This window comes from Lissotriton vulgaris, chromosome 10 (assembly GCF_964263255.1).
Source record: "Lissotriton vulgaris chromosome 10, aLisVul1.2, whole genome shotgun sequence".
Classification (NCBI taxonomy): Eukaryota; Metazoa; Chordata; class Amphibia; order Caudata; family Salamandridae; genus Lissotriton; species Lissotriton vulgaris.
In genome coordinates, this window is record NC_141698.1 from 1,010,314,985 (window position 1) to 1,010,339,668 (window position 24,684).

Below are 24,684 nucleotides of genomic sequence, written 5' to 3' on the forward strand. Positions count from 1 at the left end.
TGTCCATCGCTTGCAAAATAGCCATGCAAGGTGTAATTCCCACTGATTGATCGTGATATTGGAAATGTGATATGTAATCTTACCTGTAAGATGGTTTGATATTTGTAATTGCATATTTTACATTTGGAGTGAGGGCATGAGAACTGCATTTGGTGTATTGCCAGCCTTCGAATTCGATTTTAATGTTGGTGAAAAATATGTTCTGGCTCTCTGGCTTAATGATGCAGATCAGCCAATGAGCCTGGAAAAAGTGATGCTAAAAGCTATCAAATCACATCTCACTGTAGTGAGTAACTAGCACTAAACCTTGTAAAATTAATGTTTTACTAGATTTCATCAAGATCATGCAAGATCAAACCTAATTTGGAACTTCAAGACGCGAGAAGAACTACGAGATACTCTGGAAACTGAAATGCGAGCATTTAACATTGATCGAGAGCTCGGTAGCAACAGCGTCATCTCATGGAACCATCATGAATTTGAAGTATGTTACTTCTCCACCATAATCCTATACTTAGGTGTCTGTTGTTTGGCAGGTGTACCACCCTCACATACTCCTATATAAAGCTGCTTGAACTGTACGTCTAACTTTAGACTGACATGGTTCATGGTGTACTTACTACAAGTGAAAGCAGGCTCAAAATATAAAGGGGTAGAGTGGATGAGGCTTGGCGTGAGAGTGGACAAAATCCAGTGAAGAGGTGAATCAAGGACAAGAGGGGAAAGGAGTGTGTGAATAAATGACTTGAGCAGGGCATAAGGGACACTGGAAGAGGGCTATAGCAAAGAAGAAGCCCAGGATTTGAGGGGGTAGAGGAGACAGTGGACATAAAGAAGTGAGTGGGGCAGAAAAGGTAATGGCTCCAGTGGAAAGTGGTCAAAAATAGAGAGGAGGAGATCTGGATGGGGGCTGAGCAAAAAACACTGAGGATGACTTCAAGGCTTCTTGGTCCCCTCGCCCTATGCATCCTCCTTGTGTCCTATGCCAGGTGACATATATGGGCCCTGCAGTGGAACCTCCGATTCCAGTGGGCCAAGCATCTGAGCTGCTTCCCTAATTTTATTCAGATCCCCAAGGAGAGTGCTCAGGATCTCCAATGTTTGCAGACAAGAAACAACCACACCTGCTGCAGGCTACCCTCCGCCCCTCACCAAGAGTTCACATTGGTGACAAATGTGTCACTGTTGGGCTGGAGGAGAGGGGTCATTGTTGGGTACGTTGAATGTTAGGCAGTGATTCGGGTATGTTGGTCAGGCATTGTGAAGGGCCTTGTATGACTGTATGAGGAGTTTGAAGGTTATTCTTCTGTTGACTGGGAGCCAGTGGAGGTTGCAAGGGTGTTGACTGATGTGGCTGCAATGGGGAATGTTGAGTATTAGTCTTGCTGCAGCGTTCTGGACATTCTAGAGTTTGCCGAGGAGTTTCTGGGTGATAGCGGCATAGTGCGTTGCTGTAGTCTAGTCTCCTGCTGATGAGGGCAAGGGTGACTGTCTTCCTGGATTAAGTGGGGATCCATTTGAAGGTCTTTCGAAGATGGCGGAGTGTACAGTATTCATCTGGTGGTCCGTTGTAAGCAAGGAGTTCAGTATGATCCTGAGGATTCGTGCGTGGTTCATGAGTGAAGGGGGACTTCCTAGAGCAGAGGAGATTATGGAGGGCCCCCAGGCCATAGCTGCAGATCGACCAAGTTGGCTTCAGAAGACATTTTACCAAAGTGTGCTTCTCAGTCCTCCCCAGTTATGTGGCAACTAACCACTGATCCACCTTGGTCTAGAGAGCGCATACAGGAAACACCCTTCCAGAATGGCTTGCTATCTTTTGTATTGAAAGATATTGCTGGTAAATCCTATTCAAGACTCCAGGGTGTATATGAGGTTGGGATGGTCAACTGGGTTGAAGGCGGCTAAGAGGTCCAACAATATCGGGAGGCAGGCGTAATTTTAATCCGTGGTAAATAGGACATAATCAAGAATTACTTTCAATGAATCAAACCTAGAACTTGTTTAACTAGATAGTGGTTATCTGGGATGTATATTCTCTTGTGGATCTGTGTGTGACACCCTTGTGTTTTTGAAAATGAATAGAAAATACTTTGAAGTCATTTCGTACTGAGTGGAAGTGTGGCTGTTCTGCTTTGATCTGCTCTCCAAACATTAGTTTTGTAGTCAGGAGTTTGGTCACATTGACAGGCATATATCTCCTTTAAAATACAAGTTTCTTGTTTAAAGCACTTAAGAACCAAAGTTGTATGCTACATGACTGTGCAGGCTGTATGCTGATAGCACACTTGCTCTGCCATTGTCACAATCGGCTCAGGTGTGTTGAATGCGTAGACATGTGTGTTTGTGTGTCAGTGTCTCCTCCCTCTGTGTTGAATGGATGCTGCTTCTGAAAGTTCCAGAGCCACTTTGAGTTGAAATTGATAGGTATATATGTGATTCCAAGAATTGTGTATTTGATATGTCATAATGATTGCAAGCTAGTTCTTGTAGTTTTGTCCGTAGATTGACTAGGGGAGCTTTTAATCTCTCTTAAAGAGGTGCTTTTTGTCCCTTATTGAAGTTGAGATGTCTTATTCTTTATTGTAAACGGTGACTTTTCTTTCTTTATGTTTGGTCTCGTCCCGCCTCTGTGGTAGTGACCATTTATATTCTTTCTCAAAATCTGAGTAGTGCCTCCCCAAGACCTGGACAAATCTACAATGAGTTGATAGCAGAATGGACCAAAAAGGTTGGCTCTAGGTAGGAACCTGGGATTGTACTTTCCACTTAAGTGAGGATGGTAGTATCTTAAGTAGAGTTTAGTTATTCCCCTCAAGAGATTAGGGTCTTGGTGACTGACTATTTTTCTTAATAAATCCTGCACACTGACCTTCTACATAAAATAAAATATTTGGTGTGTATGGCCTTGTAATGTGAAGCACTTGTCTTTGACCATTGAGTGCCCCATTGGCTTACCATCACTGCTACAGCAAGGTAGAAGCAGGTAAGTACATTGGCATAGAGTACTTTCAGGCATGCATTGTCAATGATTTTGGGCTTCACTGTCTAAAGGGCGATCCACCACTACTCCCAAATGGCTTCTTGAGAAAGTAACCCAGCAACCTCTTCTTTGACCAGGGGACTGTTGCCTCATATGAAGAGCGACACTGGAGGGGAGCAAGAATATCTTACCCATAGTCTTGCTATTATTTCATGCATTTAAAATAACACATTTAAATGGAACTAAACCTACTTGCTTGCCCCAAATCTGTACATACCAAGCTTCCTTCTGTCCAGGCCAGTATCTTGAAAATTACCTAAATTAGGGGACTGAACAGGAAGCAGTGTACCCAGCAGGTCTCTCTGTAAATTGCATGATACGTCATTTCTGTTGCTTTCAGGCCTGCTACCTCTGTGCATGCAAGGTGCATAATCCACACTTGTATCAATAGAAGAGCTCTGTAATACCAAACTTGCAGTCTCTCAAAAAGGAACCCCACATACTCTAAGATCAATTAACTAATCCTAGTTCCAAGAGACAGCAAAATAAAATGGGGAGAAATAACCTTGATAGTGGTAGAATAACAGATTTATAATTCAGATGCTGGGACGTAGAAACCAGAATGTCTAGTAGATATTCAGAATACTTATCAAAACCTGTCTTTTCAAGAAGGTTTCTAGTCTTTAATGAGCTATCTAAGTTTCCTAATGCAACAATGCATTGGAAATGCCAAGCAACTTAAAGTGAATTATACTCCTCCACAAGAAACTAAAAAAAAAAAAGTACTATTACAAATAGACATTGAAAAAGAAATAGCACAAACCATAGAGTGCCTCTTACCCTTCGCTCTGTAGTCCAGAAACGTAAGCACAGTTTGAAGAATCCTTCGGTAACGCACAATCTCATAACACACCAGCATTTCCACTACCTCTTCTTTTCGAAGGACATGTAGACTTTCCTTCACGTTACTCTTTAAGGCTTGCTAATACTAACGCTTTTCTTTCAGCAGCGAAACTAGAGACCCTTTGCTGACACTGACGTATCAGTGCACTGTAACCGGAGAGCAGTATTGGTAGCTCAAAGGCGTTTTGAACAATAGAAAACCAGTACGGCTTTCATTTGCGTATGTAATGCAATATCCAAGATTATACCCACCTTTGGTCCTAATTACGCATACTAATGATTATTTTTTTTTATTGGTTTAGGTTCGATATGAGTGCTTGGCTGATGAAATTAAAATAGGAGACTACTATCTTAGACTATTGCTGGAAGAAGATGAAAATGAGGAGTCTGGAGCAATCAAAAGATCGTAAGACTCTGTGCCAAGCTTTATTACCCGACTTTATTTTCTGATATGCTTCCTTGTCAATGTTTTTTTTGGGGGGGGGTTACCTGGTCTAACCACATGAGCCTCTCTATTTGATTCTAAACTGCAAGATCTCTCCTTTGTCTCTTTTTATTTTTAGGTACGAGTTTTTTAATGAATTGTACCATCGTTTTCTACTCACCCCTAAGGTAAACATGAAGTGTCTATGTTTACAAGCACTGGCTATTGTATATGGCAGATGTCATGAGGAAATTGGACCTTTTACAGACACACGATATATTGTTGCAATGCTTGAGAGGGTAAGAATGGCAACAACAAAAAAATATTTGCTATGTTACATGACTTTTATCTAAGCTTGGTTGAATGCTGGTCATTATTTTATGGAGGTTTTGCATCTGGTAATTTTGAAGAAAAAATATGTTTCCATTTTTGTCAAGTTTCAACCTATTTGAGGTTTGTTAGTATTTAATATTAGAGCTAAAAATTATACAGTTTTTCTTCTCCCCATTTTGTTTTTGAAGAAGTCTGAGCAATGCACATCTGATGATAGTTTATTTTTTGTTGCATTTTTATATGGCAATGAACATGGCCTGGGATCGCTAGATCACCAGGACTCTAGTGCGCACAACCAGTAATTTATTCATACAAATGAAACCATTTTTCAAATTTTACTTTATCGTTAAATCATCACAAGTTTAGTTAATAAAATCCATTTACATCATTGTTGGACAATGTATCAAAAATCAATAGTCATTGTAAATAAATCATATACATTTTTCAAAACAGTTTTAGTACAACACAATTACACTTGTAACAATGCATTTCGGGGTTTACACCCCTTCGTCAGGGGTCCAGATAACTGGTTGTCTTAGATGTATATATCTGTTAAAGGAATATTGAATCTGAATTTCTAAGTTGAGCGAACTTATCTGTTTGGTCTTGTGTGCGCAGCCGAGTGTATGGATTCTGCGAGCCTCGAATTTAGCGTTAGGGTCTCGCTTGTGCCAGCGTTTTCTCTCATGCGAGAGGAACGTTAGCCGGCTCCGTGATAGTGTTCTTGCTCGAATGCATTTTTATATGGCACAAACTCAACCCCAAGGTATCAGAGCGCTTTACATGAGCATCAGTTGCATTACAGACGGACACATTCACTTTTAGGCACGGGGAGATTAAGTGATTTGCCCAGAATCTCCGGATGTTTGAGCCTCCCTCCAGACTCAAACCTAGTTCCCCACCTTCAAAGTCGCCGCTCTAGTCATGAAGCCAGATCCTCCCTTATATATACTACTGTTGCAAGACCCTGGCAGAATTGTTTAAGTGCTATTACTCTTTAAGATATTACATGCTTAAAAACAATTAATGCATATTGACACAATCCTACGGGTGCTTCTCTGGTTATGCTCATTTTCTCTCCACTAAGAATGTTGCAAAATTTGTAGGTTTTTGCTGCTTTCGATTTCTAACCACTAGTTATTCGTTTTTTAGGATGGACCAAGCCTACTTTTCTCTCCCTTGTCTTGATGACTACATAGTTTAAACACAGGCTTAGGAAGAACACGAATGTGAGAACTAATAATACGTCTGTGATCAGACTGACTCCTCTACAATACTGAGATGAAAGTCAATGGTACCTGTTAGACGGACCGGGAGGGTCGGCCGAGGATAAGGGGAGAGGTCTCCGGGAAGAGCCATCTCCAGCGATCGTACAGACAAGTAACTTCCCCCCCACAGACGGACACCACACAAGGGTAAAGTTCAACGAGACTTTATAGGCAATTCTTTAAGGTTACGATGGAATGGTACAAGGAGGTCTGGACTCAGGGGTCCCCTCGGTTCTGGTCTCTGGCTTGGGAAAAGGGTAGCGGGACAGTCTTGTTACCAAAAGATGAAACTAGCTCTCAATCCTCGAGCTCGGCGTTCTAGCTGATCGGGCCGCGGCGGAGCCAGCAGGTCCCGAGATGGACGAAGGAAACGACGGTCCGTGGCGGAGCCAGCAGGTCCCGACGACGATGAAGGATATGAAGGTTACGAAGGTTGCGGCAGCGCCAACAGGCAAGACGATGGTGCACGAGACAGAGCTATGGCAGCGCCAGTAGTCCGTCAAGGATGAGTTCTTCTCTGCGTCTCTCGACTCCAAGATACAACTGCCTTCCTGCTCTGGAGCTGCCCCAGTTATAGGGCTGGTGCCCTTTGATGTCCGGACCCTCGCACTTGGAGGTCGGGAGGTCCGGGATGAGGGAGTCCAGACACCCAGCAGGGGGGTGGAGCCAGCGCCCGGGGAGGCGATGGGCGAGCGGCACCTGGCGGGGGAGAGCCATCGACACCTCTTTCCCCCAGTGACTTGCCAAGTAGCCCGCTCACCTCCTGGGTGGATGGTGGTGCCGGGATGTCTGAGACCTGGCCAGGCCCAGGGTTGAGGTCGATCTGGGGCCAGGCGGCCTCGTGGTGGAGTGTCCAAGATGGCGCCCAGGATGGGCGCGCAGGCCGGCAGTGGATCAGGCCCACGAGGGCGACATGTTCGAGGGTAGGGGTCCCGGAGGGGACGGAGGACGTGTAATGGTGGTGGGTGGTACCTGCGTGACCGGGCTCGGGCCTGGTCGGGCCGGGGGAGAGTGGCCCTTCATGTGGCCTGTCCAACATGCGTCCCCCCCAGCTGAAGGCGGGGAGAGTTACCCATCCTCTTGGGGACTCTCCTCGTCGAGGCGGAAGAACCGGGACAGGCCATCCGCGTTGGCGTGATCTGGCCCAGGCCGATGTTCAACTGTGAAGTCCATCCCTTGGAGGGAGATGGACCAACGTAGTAACTTCGGGTTTTCTCCCCGCATCTGCATCAGCCACTGCAGGGGTCGGTGGTCGGTCTGCACCCGAAAGTGTGTGCCAAAGAGGTAGGGCCGGAGTTTCTTGAGGGCCCATACCACGGCGAAGGCCTCCCTCTCAATGGTGCTCCAGCGTTGTTCTCGTGGTAGGAGTCGCCTGCTGATGAAGGCCACTGGCTGATCAAGGCCTTCGGTGTTCACTTGAGACAGGACTGCCCCGATGCCATGGTCGGAGGCATCCGTCTGGACGACGAACTCCCGGCTGTAGTCGGGGCCTGGAGCACGGGGGCGGAACACATGGCGGCTTTCAATTGTTCGAAGGCTGTTTGACACTCTGGGGTCCAGGTGACTGCCTTGGGTTGATTTTTTGACGTGAGTTCCGTGAGGGGACCCACTATAGTACCATAGTCTTTCACGAACCTTCGGTAGTAGCCCGTGAGGCCCAGGAAGGCTCGTACCTCGGTCTGGGTGATGGGGGGCTGCCAGGACTGGATGGCGGCAATTTTGAGCTGCAGAGGGGCCACCAGGCCGCTTCCCACCTGGTGTCCGAGGTAGGTTACAGACCCTTGACCAATTTGACATTTGCTGGCCTTGATCGTGAGGCCAGCTCGCTGAAGGGCTTGTAGCACGGCTCGGAGGTGGCGGAGGTGCTCGGTCCAATGGTGGCTGTATACAGCGATGTCATCTAGGTAGGCGGCGCTGAACCCTTCGAGCCCCGCCAGGACTTGATTGACGAGCCGCTGAAAGGTTGCTGGGGCATTCTTCATGCCAAAGGGCATGACCTTGAAATGGTAATGGCCATCGGGGGTGGAAAAGGCAGAACGTTCTTGGGCCCGGGGTGTGAGGCCGATTTGCCAGTAGCCCGCCGTCAGGTCGAAAATACTGAGGTAGCGAGCAGCTCCCATGCGGTCGATTAGTTCATCTGCCCGGGGGATAGGATGTGCGTCTGTTCGGGTGACCGCATTCAAGCCCCGGTAGTCGACGCAGAACCGGAGTTCTGGTGTGGTGCCGGGAGCGGCTGCTTTGGGGACCAGTACTACAGGGCTGGCCCAGGGGCTGTCTGAGGGCTCGATGACCCCGAGCGTGAGCATTCTTGCCACCTCTTCCTGGATGCAGGCCCGTACCCGATCTGGCACGCGGTAGGCCCGGTGGCGGATAGGGGGGCTGTCCCCTGTGTCCACATCGTGCACACACCAGGAAGTGACACCTGGGGCGAGGGAGAACAGGCTGGCGAACTGTGACAGGAGGACTCGACACTCCTGGTGTTGTTCTCGGGTGAGGGCCTCCGAGAGTCGGACCCCATCCACGGAGCCGTCTTTCTCCTGAGTCCGTAGGAGGTCAGGGAGGGGCTCGGAGTCCTCTTCAGCCCCATTGTCTGTGGCCATCAGGAGGCTGAGTTCTGAACGCACAAAGTGGGGTTTCAGTCTGTTAGCGTGGAGGACCCGGAGGGGGTTCCGGGGAGATTCCATGTCGATGAGATAGGTGGCAGGACCCTTGCGCTCGACTACCTTGAAGGGCCCTGTCCACTTGTCTTGCAGGGCGCAGGGTTCGGTGGGGGACATCACCCATACTTGTTGCCCAGGTTCAAATTCGATGGAGGAGGCATTCCGGTCATACCACTTTTTCATGTCCTCTTGACTGGCCTCTAGGTTGGCTTTTGCCAGCTCTCTGAACCGCCGGGTCTGGTTGCGGAGGGTTAGGAGGTATCGGAAAACATCTGGTGGGTTCTTTAGAGGGGGCATCTCCCAGCCTTCCTTGACTAGGCTGAGAGGCCCCCGCACTGGGTGTCCATATAGTAGTTCAAACGGGCTGAAGCCCAGGGACTTCTGGGGAACCTCTCGATAGGCGAAGAGGAGGCACGGCAGCAGCACGTCCCACTGGCGACGGAGGGGCTCTTCCAACCCCCCGATCATCCCTTTGAGTGTGCGGTTGAACCGCTCAACGAGTCCGTTTCCTTGAGGGTGATAGGGGGTCGTGAATCGGTAGGTAACCCCGCACTGTTGCCAGAGGGACTTCATATATTTAGAAATAAAGTTCGTGCCTCTGTCGCTGACGACTTCTCGGGGGAAGCCCACACGGGAGAAGATCCCCAACAGAGCCCGGCCGACTACCGGGGCTGTCACAGTTCGCAGGGGAACAGCCTCGGGGTAGCGGGTGGCGTGGTCCACTAGCACCAGGATGAATCGATGGCCTTGTTTGGTGCGCGGGTCCAGAGGTCCCACGATGTCTATCCCGACCCTCTCGAACGGGGTGGTGACCACGGGAAAAGGTTGCAGGGGGGCTTTTAGTTTGCGGCCGCTCTTTCCACTGGCTTGGCACGTGGGGCAAGATCGGCAATGCTGGTGTACATCGTTCCTCATTTTGGGCCAGAAGAAGTGGGTCACCAGACGACTATAGGTTTTATCTTGACCCAGGTGTCCCGCCAGGGGGACATCGTGGGCCAGGTTTAGCAGAAAGTCTCTAAAACGGAGGGGCACCACCAGTACTCGGCTAGCCCCCAGCTCCGCGATTCTTTGCTCACTGTACAGCAGTTCATTGTCCCAGTAGACCCAGTGCGTTCCGGAGGTATCCCCTGCACTTTGGGCGAGCGCTTGTTGGCGGAGTCCCTCGAGGGAGGGACAGGTCTTCTGTTCTTGGCGAAATTGTTCTTGCGTGGGCCCCCCCTCTTGAGGCCACTGGTCGATGTTAGCGAGGTCTGGAGGTTGAGCTGGTTCTGGGGGGACGTCACGGTCGGTGGTTTCGGCTGGGGCGACCGGAGGCGGTGGCGCCGGCCATTCGGGTTCCTCTGGGCGGGGGTTGGCACGGGCGGCCATGGACCGGGTGGTGACGCACGCCCAGTCCGGGACGCCTAACATCCCCAGGTGTTCTCTTCGTTCTACGGCTGCCCACGGAGAGCTTTCAAGGTCATTCCCCAGGAGGCAGTCTACGGGGGCATCGTCTCGGACCGTTACCTTTAACATGCCGGAGACCCCTCCCCATTCGAAGGGGACGCAGGCCATCCGACAAAGATTTTCCGAGTTATCGGCTGAACGTACAGGGCAGAGAATGTTCGGTAGATATTGTTCTGGGGTCACCAGGTGACAGCGGACGGCTGTTACACTGGCCCCAGTGTCACGAAGGGCTTCGGCCCGGCGTCCATTGATGCTCACCCATTGGCTGTACTTCTGGGTGTTAGCGGGTAGGGGGACCCGCGGAACCATGTCTCTCCCCCCTAAGCAGGCTAGAGCCATGGCGGCTGGCTCCCATTCTTGGTGTTCCTGTTCATATTCCTCTTGTTCTTCTGAGATCTGTTCCTCCCCCAGAGCAGCAGCGGCTACTTGGCGGGGTCTTGGGCTCTGGTACTGGGGGCAGTTTGGGTCGTTTGCATAGTGTCCGATTCGTTGGCATCGATGGCACGTAACATTGGCTCGATATCCCGGTCGCGCCGGGGTGCTGCCCCGGTTGGCCGGGGGGGTGGTGCTGGTAGCGGGGGCGACCGGAACGTTGTCTCTTCCGCGTCCTTGGCCTCCTCCTCCTCCTCGGGGACGGTGTTGACCACTGTTGTTCCGGTTTTGTTCGTAGGACCCATTTCGCCCCACTCTGGTGATTTCCCACCGGTCAGCTTCGGCTGCGAGCTGCCGGGGATCCGTTAACTTGCTGTCGAGGAGGTGCTGGCGGAGTTCAATGAAGCAATTGTTCGACAGATGCTTCCAGACCATAAGATTGAACAGTTGTTCGTAGGTTGTGACCTTGCTTCCTTTGATCCAGCCTTCGAAGGCTCGGCTAAAGTAGTTTACATAGTCCACCCAAGTTGTACCCGGGATGCGGGTGCAGTCTCGGAACCTCTGACGGTACATCTCGGGTGTGAGGCCATAGCGGGTGAGGAGTGCAGCTTTCATATGGTCATAGGAGGTCATCTGGTGGTCCGGGAGTTGCAGCAGGGCGTCGCGGCCCTCATTGAGGAATCTCCCCCATAGACCGGCTCCCCAATCGCTTCTATCGATCCGGTGTGCAGTCATCGCGATTTCATAGGCCTTAAACCATTGCTGGATGTCGTCCTCTCGGAAGTACTCTCGGACGACATCCTTGGGGATGTGTACCTTTTTCTCTGTTGCCCCTGGGGTGTGGGGTTGCTCGGACACCCCTACTTCTTTATTCTGCTTGCGTAGGTCGATCTCAGCTAGTTTCCGCTCATGCTCATATGCCAGTTTCTTTTCCTCGAGCTCCCTTTGTCTCTGTTTCTCCTCTCTTTCTTCTCGGAGACGCAGGTGCTCTAAGTTGATTTTTTGTTCGGCCAATTTAAGTTCAATGTCCATTTTGAGCCGGGCCATTTCCAGCTCGTGTAGTCGGGTTTTCTCTCGTTCCTGGATCTCGTCTTGCGAGAGACCCTTTCTTTGCTCCTCGGGGGCCGTGGTGGTTTTTGCTGCGATGTTTTGATCCGAGGTTCCGGCAGCCCCGGTTTCTGCCCAAGATTCTAGGGCCTGCTTAAAATCGTCTTTGGTACTTAGTCCGGTGGTAGCGATACCTAGTTCGATGCAAAACTGTTTTAGTTCACGATGGTTGTACTCGTCCAATTTCTCCATCTGGAATTTCTCCGTTGATCCGCTTTCTTTAGTTGACATCGTGATTCGCCGTGGGGTGAGCTACTCTCTGTACGGTTATGCGGTGATTCGGATCGCGCCGCTGGCCACCATTGTTAGACGGACCGGGAGGGTCGGCCGAGGATAAGGGGAGAGGTCTCCGGGGAGAGCCGTCTCCAGCGATCGTACAGACAAGTAACTTCCCCCCCACAGACGGACACCACACAAGGGTAAAGTTCAACGAGACTTTATAGGCAATTCTTTAAGGTTACGATGGAATGGTACAAGGAGGTCTGGACTCAGGGGTCCCCTCGGTTCTGGTCTCTGGCTTGGGAAAAGGGTAGCGGGACAGTCTTGTTACCAAAAGATGAAACTAGCTCTCAATCCTCGAGCTCGGCGTTCTAGCTGATCGGGCCGCGGCGGAGCCAGCAGGTCCCGAGATGGACGAAGGAAACGACGGTCCGCGGCGGAGCCAGCAGGTCCCGACGACGATGAAGGGTATGAAGGTTACGAAGGTTGCGGCAGCGCCAACAGGCAAGACGATGGTGCACGAGACAGAGCTATGGCAGCGCCAGTAGTCCGTCAAGGATGAGTTCTTCTCTGCGTCTCTCGACTCCAAGATACAACTGCCTTCCTGCTCTGGAGCTGCCCCAGTTATAGGGCTGGTGCCCTTTGATGTCCGGACCCTCGCACTTGGAGGTCGGGAGGTCCGGGATGAGGGAGTCCAGACACCCAGCAGGGGGGTGGAGCCAGCGCCCGGGGAGGCGATGGGCGAGCGGCACCTGGCGGGGGAGAGCCATCGACACCTCTTTCCCCCAGTGACTTGCCAAGTAGCCCGCTCACCTCCTGGGTGGATGGTGGTGCCGGGATGTCTGAGACCTGGCCAGGCCCAGGGTTGAGGTCGATCTGGGGCCAGGCGGCCTCGTGGTGGAGTGTCCAAGATGGCGCCCAGGATGGGCGCGCAGGCCGGCAGTGGATCAGGCCCACGAGGGCGACATGTTCGAGGGTAGGGGTCCCGGAGGGGACGGAGGACGTGTAATGGTGGTGGGTGGTACCTGCGTGACCGGGCTCGGGCCTGGTCGGGCCGGGGGAGAGTGGCCCTTCATGTGGCCTGTCCAACAGTACCACTAAAGTTACTTTATTGTTGTGATAGTATGCCTATAAAGAAAAAACATGGAACAAGCTCACCAGCCGCCACTAGCTAAGAGCAAAATGCACATCTCCTGAACTCTGCCTAACAATAATGGATTGCATTATATTCAATCTGCACAACAATTTGAAGGCTAAACATCAATATACAATAAAGGATTCCAACTCACAAACAGTAATGTACTCACACTTATTCCCTTTATGACCTACAATTCCTTTAACTGTGCAATGAAGTAAAATCCATGCAGTAAGAGATTTTCCAAATAAGTAGTTTTTTTATTGAGAACCCCACACAGGTACATCCAACTTAGGATAGGATCCAGTGGCATCTTACCAAGTTGTTCCGGTAGACAGAAGCCTTGGAACCATGACATACAATGGGTTCTCTATTTCATAAGTAAAAACCAAAAACACAGCCCCCAAAAAAACAATAAACAACAATAAAAATAATTGGAAGGACACCACGCTATAATATTTTCTCATTACTTTTGAACCTCACTACTTTGTTGAGATTCCAGACCCTTCCATCCTCCACTTTAACTGCATTGTGGAAGAGTTTGATGACTCTGAATGGACCCATGAACTTGGAATCACTCTTTCACATCAGCGGTTTTTTGATTAACACCTTCTCACCCACTGACAAGTCTACCCATTTGACATGTTTACGGACATCATAGCACGCTTTGCGCTTTTCAACACATGCTGTTTCCTTTTCACTTCCACCCTTCATGAATGCCCATGACACTCACAGATCCTTTCCCCACTTTAACCAACCAGGTGACAAAGTGTGGTCCCTTATTTCCCTAAACACTTCAAAAGGAATTTCTCATGGTGGTGTATGGAGAACATCTTTGAGCCTGTAGGAAACTATTGAGTGCCTCCTTCCAGTTCTTTCCAGCACTCCTCTCCAGCAGTATGTATTACTTGATATTTCTATTACATTTTTCCACTGTGCCATTACCTTTTGGATGGTACAGTGAGTATTTCTTGTGCTTGATACCTTTCTCATGTAGGAATTCCTCCATTTCTGCAGACACAAACTGCAGCTATTCACGACTCAAAACATCACACATGAACTGTACCACTTTCCCTGTTTCAATGCTGCTAACTATCCCCATCTCAGCCCACCTTGAAAATTGATCAGTTATCACTAACAAATTGTTGACACCACCTTTGCCATGCAAAGGTCCCACTATATCCATTGCCACAAACTCCTAAGGCTTAGACGGACAGTCTCTATAGCACATGGGAGGATTCCTATCATTGTAGAGCTTATTACTGGTATGACATTCAGTGCACTCCCTGATCATTCTCTCAATCATGAGCTCCATCCATAGCCACCAATAACTCAGACAAATCCTCGCCTTGGTTTTGCTCGTGCCTTGATGCCCATCATGTCCTAAATTTACGATCTTCTCTCTTAATGCCATTGGCACAACTAGTCTCAAACCTCTAAAAATCACATCTTCATTGCGTGACAACTCATCTTTTGTTTTCCGAAAACCAACTAACTCAGAATCTTCCTTCACATCATTGCTCCAACCTTCACACAGTGCTTCCTTGACACGCTGAACAGTATCATTAACTGCTTCAATTCACCCCTGAGACACACACCCACTTGTAACACTACACACCCTTACCTTATTGACATCTAGAATACCTTCCTTCACCACCGTAGTGAGTATAGATAAGCAGCCGGCAACTTTGTTCTGTGGCCTGGGAAAGTAGTGCACACTAGAATTGTACTCTTGGAGACCTACATCCCACTTACAAATCCTCATAGAAAGCGTGTCCTAACCTTTCTTGGTAAAAACTTCAACCTACCGTTTATGATCAGTTAAGGAACAAGATGGCAGGGGTAATAACAGGCTGCCAGCACCTCTATTAAGTTGGTAAATACAATGTAGAAATAAGTATTCAAATTAATAGACACAATGCCATCGTAGTGAACCTTAATATATGGAAAGTAACATTTCCACATATATACAAATATTTTACAATTCAGAGCACAACAACATGTAATTTTTATCCGTCACTATTGCAGATCCTTTTTTAATTTATATAACACTCCAGAACGTAGGTTGATAGATGACGTGCACAGCTGACACATGTTTCTTCATGTTGACTACTTTTTCAAGGCTGTTAACAAAAGTAAGTATAGTACTTCAGAATACAAATGGAACTGCTGTTAAGATATCTTAATTTTTTCCATTCTACGGATACACTTGTGATTTCACCATAAAGTGCAAACTAGCAACATGCAGTGCCCATAGTAAATAGTGCCTTGAATGCACACCACCAGGAAAAATGGTAAGGAGAGAATGGTAAGGAGAGATACACCTTGTGACTTATTTTTTCAGGAGAGCATAGAAGAACAAGAAAACCGAGAAGAAGAGGGCAGAGATAGAAAAGAAGAACCGAACAGACCACCCAGTGATAGCATGCCTCATTATGAGATTATGCAAGTCATACATTGTAAAATCTGCCATTATTACTGAAAGATAAACCGAGACCCACCAACACCAAAAATAAAGTGTATTTAGTTCTGATCAGAATTCAACATACCTTAGAATCGTTTTGAACCCTGTTTGACCTTTTCAAATCAAGGGTTTCAACCTCAAAGACCCCCTTTACGTTTAGGAGGAGTATGTGATAAGTACAAACCCTAATAAATCGAGGCTTTGGTGGACTGGGTATCTGATCTAGTTGCAACCTCTCGTGAAGAATTTTAAGTTGGAGGTGGAAAAAGGTAGAACTTCATTTTGTGAAGAGGTACAATTCTTCGTTTCCAAAGACTCGCATGGAATTTTCTTTTCTCCTTAGTATCATTTGTCATGCAAGGGAACGAATTCTAATTTTTAAAATTCCAGAACAGTCTTGCTGCACACACTGTCTTAGTGAGCAGAGCTAGAATGCCAAAATCACGTAGTATAGCTATGATTTGTAAGTTCAACCCAAATCCTAAGGGTGGATATTTACTTTGTATAGCTAATATATACGATTAGAGCCACAACCCCATTGGTGGGTATCTAAACCATTATAAGCTTGCAGTGTCTGGTGACATCCTACGCGTTCCAAATCCCTTGTTCCGCATCATTAAACTAACAAGCCACGTGGCATGGCTAGCAATGTTCGTTTTTCAGAACCGGTCAAGCAAAGTTCCAAATCATGTACTACAGCCAGTTTCTTGAGCAAAAATGCAAAGATAAGAAGTAAATACAAAGCGGACCAGTTAGTCATGTTCTGTCTTACCTCGCAAATGTCTATGTTGAATCTCTTGGTTTAGGGCGAAGAAGAGGTTTCAAGAAAACAACATGGGGATATGTCAACCCATTATCCAGTAAGAGGAGGCCTGTAAACGGATATAGGTAGCAAACTAGATCAGGAAACAAGTACCTACTAGAATATCGACTGGGGGTACGGTCATGGCAGTTATCGAAAAGAGAACTCACCCGTAGTGGCTTCTCAAAAAGTGTCAGACGTTAGTATTTCGTGTCTCGTAGTGCGCGTTCGTTTATGTAAGCTCCACGATGGCCACGTTCTCATAAGCATAGAGAGAGGAGCATCCTGTAGGGAAATGCACAGCAAATGTGGGCACCATTTTGGAATGGTGAAGTAGAGGTTGATACAACATGGCAAGTGCAAGTGCCATTTCAGATTGGTGCCATAAGAGGACCTTCCTGTAGTTACGAATGATGTGACGTAGGGTGTTCTTTTTATTGAAAATATATACATATATTCCCACGATAACCATTCCACGGTCCCCACACTCTGGACCACTTCAGTGAACGGCCCCTGGCTAGGTACACAGTCTTTTTCCTGAACATGCACCAGTCCATATATTCCTTCCATAGGTCCACTGTAGGAGGCCTCTGGGACCCCCATAGCTGAGCAATATCGCGCTTAGCAATCATAGCCCCCAGGGACGCCCACTGAGTCTGAGCCACATTATAATTAGTAGTTTCCCAGACCTTCAACAGGCAGCGTCTGGCCTCCGGGAGGAGAGCAACACCGGTCTCTTCCCTCATAACCTCATGAACTCTACTCCAATAAGCAGCAATCTCTCGACATTCCCAAATGATATGGAGAAAGGTAGCAATCTGCCCGCATCCTCGCTTACATAACCCTTCCTCAGAAAAACCCATCTGGACTAATTGGGTACCCGTTACGTAAATTCTATAGAGGATCTTAAGTTGTACCAATCGGAGTCGGGCTGGAATCGCGACCTCCTTGGGAGAGGAGATCGCAGACTGCCAGTCCTCATCATCCAATTCCAGGCCATCTCGGGTCCAAGAATCCCGGAGATGTAGCAGGAGATCAGGCCTATTATTAATTAATTTTTTGTAGACGAGAGAGATAGTGCTATCAGGGACAAGGCCATCTAGCAACCTGTCCTCAAGAGGGGATGATTCCGGAATCTCTTCACCCAAAGGGAAGACCGACATCAAGGCATGGCGAATCTGAACATAGCGGAATTATTCTGTGTCGCCCAATTCAAACTCAGTTTTTAACATCTCAAATGACTTCACCTGGCCCTTAATCCAGAGGTCGCCCACTTTACTAATCCCGATAAGGCCACATCTATCAAATCCCTTGGTGTTCCATAACTTCCCGAGTGTGTCCGAACTAAATAGCGGGGTCGCTAATGTTAACCGATTTTTCAATCCCAGGGAAGCATTCGCATCCTGCCACATTCGCACCGCCACCTTTGTAGGCCCTGACAGAGTCCTGATCACTGTTTTTGAGTAGAGCCCCCTATAATAATTTCCCCCGGGTAGCAACCATTTGTCCATAGCGAAGGCGGGATTTAGCGCCGGACCATATGTCCAATGGTTAATGACACCCAATTGAGTAGCCCAGTAGTAGCGTTTGATATCAGGGAGAGTGATTCCCCCGTCGTACCAGGGGGGCGCTAGTTTGGCTAGGGCAATACGAGGTCTACCATCCCATATCAACCTTCTCTGAAGGTCTTTGATCGCGCGAAAGTAACTAACAGGGACAATATCAAGAGTGTTCTGGAGAGCGTACAAAAAATGGGGCAAAGACATCATTTTAAATAGGGCAGCACGGCCCAGCGGCGAAAGCGGAAGTTTACGCCAACCTGCAACGTCCTGCTTCAATCTAACCAGAGGTGGGAGAAGGTTCTGTTCATATCGGGCCCTCGGATCCAACGAGATAAAGATACCAAGGTATTTAAAACCTGTAGGAGTCACCTGAATCGGGCAATTACGTGGGCAAAGAGGAGCATCACCGGAGAGGACGTATAAGTAGGATTTAGACCAATTGATGATCAGACCAGAATTCCGACCAAAGGAGGCCAAGACATCACACAGAACATTCAATGACTTCCGGGGTGAGGTCAGATACAATAATATATGGTCCGCGTAGAGCGAGATGCGGTCCTCAAATCGAGGAGACCACCTAATGCCCATTATCGAGGGTTCCCATCGGATCCAAGCCGCAAGGGGTTCTAGCGCCAGGGCAAACAACAATGGAGACAAGGGACAGCCCTGACGAGTGCCTCTTCCAAGACTAAACTGGGTAGAAACTTGACCGTTAACAACAATTTGCGCGAGGGGGTCTTCGTAGTGAAGCCGCACCCATCCAATAAAACCAGGTCCAAACCCAAACTTGGCCAAAACGGCCCATAGGTACGGCCATTCCACTGTATCAAAAGCCATCGTGGCATCTAGCGACGCCAAGCTGGCCGGCTCACGCGAAGTCGCGGCTCTCGCAAGAACACCGTGCTGACGCCTGAGATTTAAAGCAGTATTTCTACGTGAAATGAAACCTGATTGATCCGGGTGTATCAAATCACTGATGACGGAGATCAAGCGGTTGCCAAGCAACTTTGCAAGGATTTTAGGTTCAGCATTTAAAAGAGATATCGGCCTGCATGATGTACACCTTTCTCTCAGCTTCCCCTCCTTATGGATCACTACAATGGTAGCGAGGCGAGGATCACTAGGCAGAGAACCACACTCCCGAGACTCCAAAAACATATCTCTTAAATAGGGCGCTATCCTATCAGGCCGCAATTTGTAGAGTTTAATGGGTAGGCCATTAGGACCCATGGCCTTTCCCGAACGCAAAGAGCGAATCGCAATGGCCACCTCATCTGCAGTGATCGGAGCTTCCATATGTTCCCTATCCAAATCAGAAAGACGTAGTAAAGCAATATCACGCAACAGTAAATGTGAATCTTCCTCCGGCCTATCCAACACCGAAGCATATACTGACTGGAAGTGATCTGCGAAACACTATACGATCTCTACAGGATCAGTAACCTTGCAACCACTCACTGTCGCAATCACTGGCACCACACGACTAGCCCTATCTTTCTTATCTAGCCACGCTATCAATTTGCCAGCTTTATCTCCTACGTCATAAAGCCGTCCCTGTTGTTCCCTACTCATTGCCTTGGCTGCGTCCGTAACCAGCGCCCTATACTCCAACTGCTTGAGTCACAAGACATGTGTCTTAGTACGTGTAACTTCCCGTTCCAGGCCGAGCTCAAGATCCGCTATCTCCGCTTCAATTTTAACCACCTCCTCATCCCTCTGTTTCTTAACACCTGCAATTAACGACAGGGCCTGCCCCCTGAGAACAGTTTGAAAAGCTTCCCAGAGGGAAACCATCAACGAAACCGAACCCTCATTCTCAAGGAAGTAGTGATCGAGAGATTTCACCAAATCTGCACGAGTTTTAGGGTTTCGGAAATACCACGGGTTGATCGGGGCCATCCGACCCTCAGAGACAGGACCGGACCCCATACAGACCCATAGTGGAGAGTGATCAGAGATTCCCCGAGCAAGATGCTTGAATCAGTAACAGAAAGCGCCTGTGCCGCCGGGACCAAAACATAATCCATCCTAGAGAGGCTACTGTGTGCAACCGAGTGGAAAGTGTTGGAGGTTATTGCATCCTGTTCAGCGCCAGTTCAATCTACCAAGCCCAAAGTATCGATGAAATCACGAAGCCAGTTATGTGCCACCTTAAGATCTCTAGGTGGATGACGATCTGCCATACCAGAAGCTACAGCGTTCAAGTCACCGCCCAGTAGCAAGGACCTAACAGCAAGCATTACAAAAAAAACATCCTAACCTGTTAATGATTTCTAGAGCTAGGATTTCTGATGTTCTGTAATCAGAACAACTCCAGTCCCCCATCAGTTTTAAATGTGTATGGAGTCTATCAGAGAGGCAACATTCAACATGTTTTTTCTACCTAACGTATCTGCTATCTGACGACTAAACAACCTTCAAAATGTTGTGTTCGAGGCATATGGGCTGCAGATGGTACATTATGAATAGATCGCCATCTGGTGTTGGGCTCGGATGATTGCACTTGTTTTTCTCTTGGAGAAGTCTTTTGTCGTCACGAGACTGGTGACTCCTCCTTTGGGTACTAGTGCGCATGGGCATCGGCTCCATCCTTAGATTGTTTTTTTCCGCCATCGGGTTCGGATGAGGATCGAAGCGCTCCAGATCGACTTCGAGGAAAAGTGATATTTCGGCGTGTATTCCCTTTCCAATTTGACGGTATTGTTATCGAACGCGATTTCATTTCCATTCCGACGCGTTTCGACTCCAACAATAAACATTTTCTTCTACGTCGACGAGACCGGGAGGCCTTTCTCGACGTAGTCCAGCCCGGAGTCCATGGAAAGGACTCCATTTAAGAGATGTCCAACGTGTGGTGCTAAGTTCCCACACCAGGACCTACACGAGGTGTGCAATCTCTACCTATCGCCTGAACACGAATCCAGGGACTGCGAAGCCTGCGCAGCGTTCTCCTCCAAGTCGACGATTAGAAACCGTCGAGCCGAAGACATGAGGTTTCAAGAATGCAGTCGGAGGCAATCCCGGAGCTGTTCGAAGACCAGCACCTCGAAGAAGAAGAAGAGGAACATGAAGACGAGTCGGGGTCGGAAGGGGACGAGTCTGATGTCGAGGAAATAGACGTTCAACAAACCGTGAGTGACGACGTCCCCTTACCAAAAAACCGACCCGTGTGGTACCGACCCCGCCTTCGAGCCCGGTCAGACCACCGAAGAAAGTTTCCGACGCCCCGCCTTCGGGCCCGGCAACGAAACCGAAACAGAAACTCTCGGCCTCCCACCATGTCGGATCCGAGAAACGGTCGACATCGACACCGAAGCTCCATACAAAGGAAAGCTCGGCATCGAAACATTCCATTGTCGAAACCGAAACATGCTTCGACATCGAAGACTTACTCGACACCGAAAAAATCGGAATCGAGTAAATTCTCGGTGCCAAAAACACAGAACATTGACGGTCAGAAGCAAAGGCACCTTTCGGAACCAAAAACTTTGGTACCGACACAGGAGCAGCAGACTGTTCCAAAACAAAAGAGTTTGTTTATCGATCCGCAAACTGGCAAAGTGGTGACAAAATCACCGAAAAAGAGGAAGAATGAACTAGATGACAAAGCTCCTCCTCCTAAAAAGAGAACAATGGGGACAAATACAACTCCTCCCCTTTCTCGTCAGCCTAGAGACTCACCCTCTTCTCCTATTCCTCACACTAGGCCAACTATTCCTCCACCTTCTACACCAAGACCATCTACACCTCAAACAGATGTAGACAGTGATGCAGGGGAGGGAGAACCTCATGGAGATGACGACACTATCCCAGATGAGGAAGACCCATGGGAAAATTATGATGCAGGGTCAGACGATGATAACGACTCACAATTATACCCATCAAAACCTTCACCACCTGATGATAATACAGGTTTTGTGCAGTTGATTAATAGGGCAGCTAAATACCATAAGGTAGATTTACATGCAGAACCTCAAATAGAGGATTTTCCTTTTAGAAACGCTACCTGCTGCACAAAGAACATCAGGCACACTACCTATGCTAAAGGGTCTTCTCAATCACACAGCAGACGTATTCAAAGACCCTTTGAGGGCTAGGGTATTAAACCCAAGAATTGATAAAAAATATAAGGCAGCTCCAAAGGACCCAATATTTATCAAAGGACAAGTACCTCTGGACTCGCTTGTAGTTACAAACGCTCGTAAAAGAGCAAATTCATTATCTACAGGAGAAGCTCCTCCAAGCTAATAGATGCATCAGGCAAAAGGGTAGCATCCCAAGCAGCAAATAGCTGGCGCATAGCTAATACACAAGCGCTACTGGCACGTTATGATAGAGCGCATTATGATGAGTTAGAAAAACTCATCACACATCTTCCTAAGGAACATCAAAAAAGGGCAGACCAGCTTATACAGGAAGGGAAGATAATAACAAACACTTCCATTAAGTGCGCATTAGACGCAGCAGACACTGCAGCAAGATCCATCAACACCAGTATCATGCTAAGAAGACATGCATGGCTTAGGGTCTCAGGGTCAAACAAGAAGTACAAACATCTTTATTGAACCAACCTTTTGACCAAAAAACACTTTACGGCTCGGGAACAGATGAGACTTTAGAAAAGATGAAAAAAGACACAGAAACGGCTAAATCAATGGGAGCATTACAACAGCCAACTCAAAGGGGTTCCTTTCGTAGGTCCACCTATAGAGGGGGGTCAAAAAATACAGGCACAAGCCAACAATCTACCTCTTTTACACCAACATCACCCAGAGGTAATTCAAGAGGCAGTTACAGAGGTAACAACAACAAGGGTAGAGGTTGCGGAAATAATAACAACCGCAACTCCCCAACCCCAAAACAGTGACTTAATACAACTCTCCCCAGACCATATAACACCGGTCGGGGGACGTTTATCACAGTTCCTACCTGTCTGGGAAAACATCACATCAGACAGGTGGGTGAGACAGATTATCCAACATGGTTATTGCCTGGAACTCACAGCTACCCCACCAAACATCCCCCCCCGACATCGTCCAATGAGTCAAGATCATCTAACATTGTTAAAAGAAGAAGTACTATCACTGCTACAAAAGCATGCCATAGAGAAGGTTCCAAAACATCAGCAAGGGACAGGAGTATACTCTCTATACTTCCTAATCCCCCAAAAAGACTGGTCTCTAAGACCAATCTTAGACCTCAGACCTCTCAATGCATACATAAACTCGGAAGATTTCCACATGGTCACGCTCCAACAAGTACTTCCTTTACTGAAGAAAGGGGACTTTCTTTCTACACTGGATCTAAAAGACACTTACATTCACATCCCAATTCACAAAGCCCACAGAAAATACCTCAGGTTTGTAGTAGGACACCATTATCAGTTCAAAGTCCTTCCATTTGGGGTTACAACAGCACCAAGGGTGTTCACAAAATGCCTAGCAGTAGTTGCAGCACACCTAAGAAGACAAGAAATACATGTCTTCCCTTACTTGGACGATTGGCTAATAAAAGCCAAGTCACAGGAAGAATGTCTTCAAAACTCACAAAAGACCATTCAATTGCTGCACCAGCTAGGGTTTACGGTGAACTACACAAAATCCCACCTACAACCAAACAAGATTCAACAATACCTAGGGGCTACTATAGACACAGAAAAAGCCAAAGTATACCCCAATCCAGTCAGGATCCAAACAATGATCACGTTGATCCAAAAATGTCACCCACAACACTCACTAACCGCTCGAGTGTTCATGCAGCTGTTAGGGATGATGTCCTCCTGCATACTGCTTATACCATATGCCAGACTACAAATGTGTCCACTGGAGGAGTGTCTAGCGACACAATGGAATCAGGCTCAAGGTCAGATTACAGATCTGGTGTTGGTAGACGACCGCACACATCGCTCTCTGAAGTGGTGGAACACAACAAACATTTCCAAGGGACGGTCGTTCCTAGAACCGATCCACAAGTGATACTGACAGCGGATGCATCGCTCACCGGATGGGGAGCGCATATGGAGAAATATACAGTACAGGGAAAATGGAGTGTACAGCAAAAAAGACTGCACATCAATATCTGGAACTACTAGCAGTGTTTCTAGCATTAAAAGCTTTCCAAATGCAAATCCTCAACAAAGCAGTCCCGATCAGAACAGACAACATGACTGCAATGTATTATATTCAAAAACAGGGGGGACACACTCTCTCCAACTATCCAGACTAGCACAGGACATTTGGAGATGGGCCATTCCTCAGAAGATCTATCTGTTAGCCGAACACCTACCAGGAGTTCAAAATCAGATAGCAGACATCCTAAGCAGAGAGTCAGACCAAATACACGAATGGGAACTGCACAACCAAATACTGCAGCCATTCTTCCAAAGATGGGGACAACCAGAGATAGATCTCTTTGCCACTCATCAGAACGCAAAATGCCAAAACTGTGCATCCAGGTACCCATACCACCTGTCCCAGGGCAATGCGCTATGGATAAATTGGTCCAACAAATTTGCTTACGCTTTTCCCCCTCTCCCACTAATTCCATTAGTGGTTCGGAAACTGCAACAACATTCAATGACAATGATACTAGTAGCACCCACGTGGGCAAGACAGCCGTGGTTCACCACGCTCCTGCAACTCTCTCAGGTGCCACATCAAAAGCTGAGATTACCCATGCACCTTACACAGAAGCATGGAGAAATAATGCACCCAGATCCCAAACAATTGAACCTAGCGATCTGGCTCCTGAGGTCATAGAATTTGGATACTTAGATTTAACTCCAGACTGTATGGAAATCATTGAGCAAGCAAGACGTCCTACCACCAGAGCATGCTATGCAGCAAAGTGGAAAAGGTTTGCTGTATACTGTAACAGTAACAACATCAACCCTCTGGACGCATCCACTAAACAGATTATTTGCTATTTACTACACTTGCAGCAATGTAACCTTGCCTACACCTCTATTAGAGTACATCTTGCAGCTATAGCGGCGTACCTACAAAAC

General features: G+C 47.9%; 1 protein-coding gene across 4 annotated transcripts in view; it reads left to right on the forward strand.

The window, feature by feature from the left end:
- Nucleotides 1-24,684, forward strand: part of DNAJC13 (DnaJ heat shock protein family (Hsp40) member C13) — a 1,694,551-nt gene that overhangs the window by 732,741 nt on the left and 937,126 nt on the right. For all 4 annotated transcript variants that reach the window (XR_015300721.1, XM_086942056.1, XM_086942057.1 and 1 more), the window contains 3 exons: nt 331-484; nt 4,189-4,292; nt 4,450-4,609. Coding sequence is in view for 3 of the 4 variants with exons in the window: in XM_086942056.1 (XP_086798182.1) it covers nt 331-484; nt 4,189-4,292; nt 4,450-4,609 (418 nt within the window). In the remaining variant the exon portion in view is untranslated. The remainder of the gene's footprint in view (nt 1-330; nt 485-4,188; nt 4,293-4,449; nt 4,610-24,684) is intronic.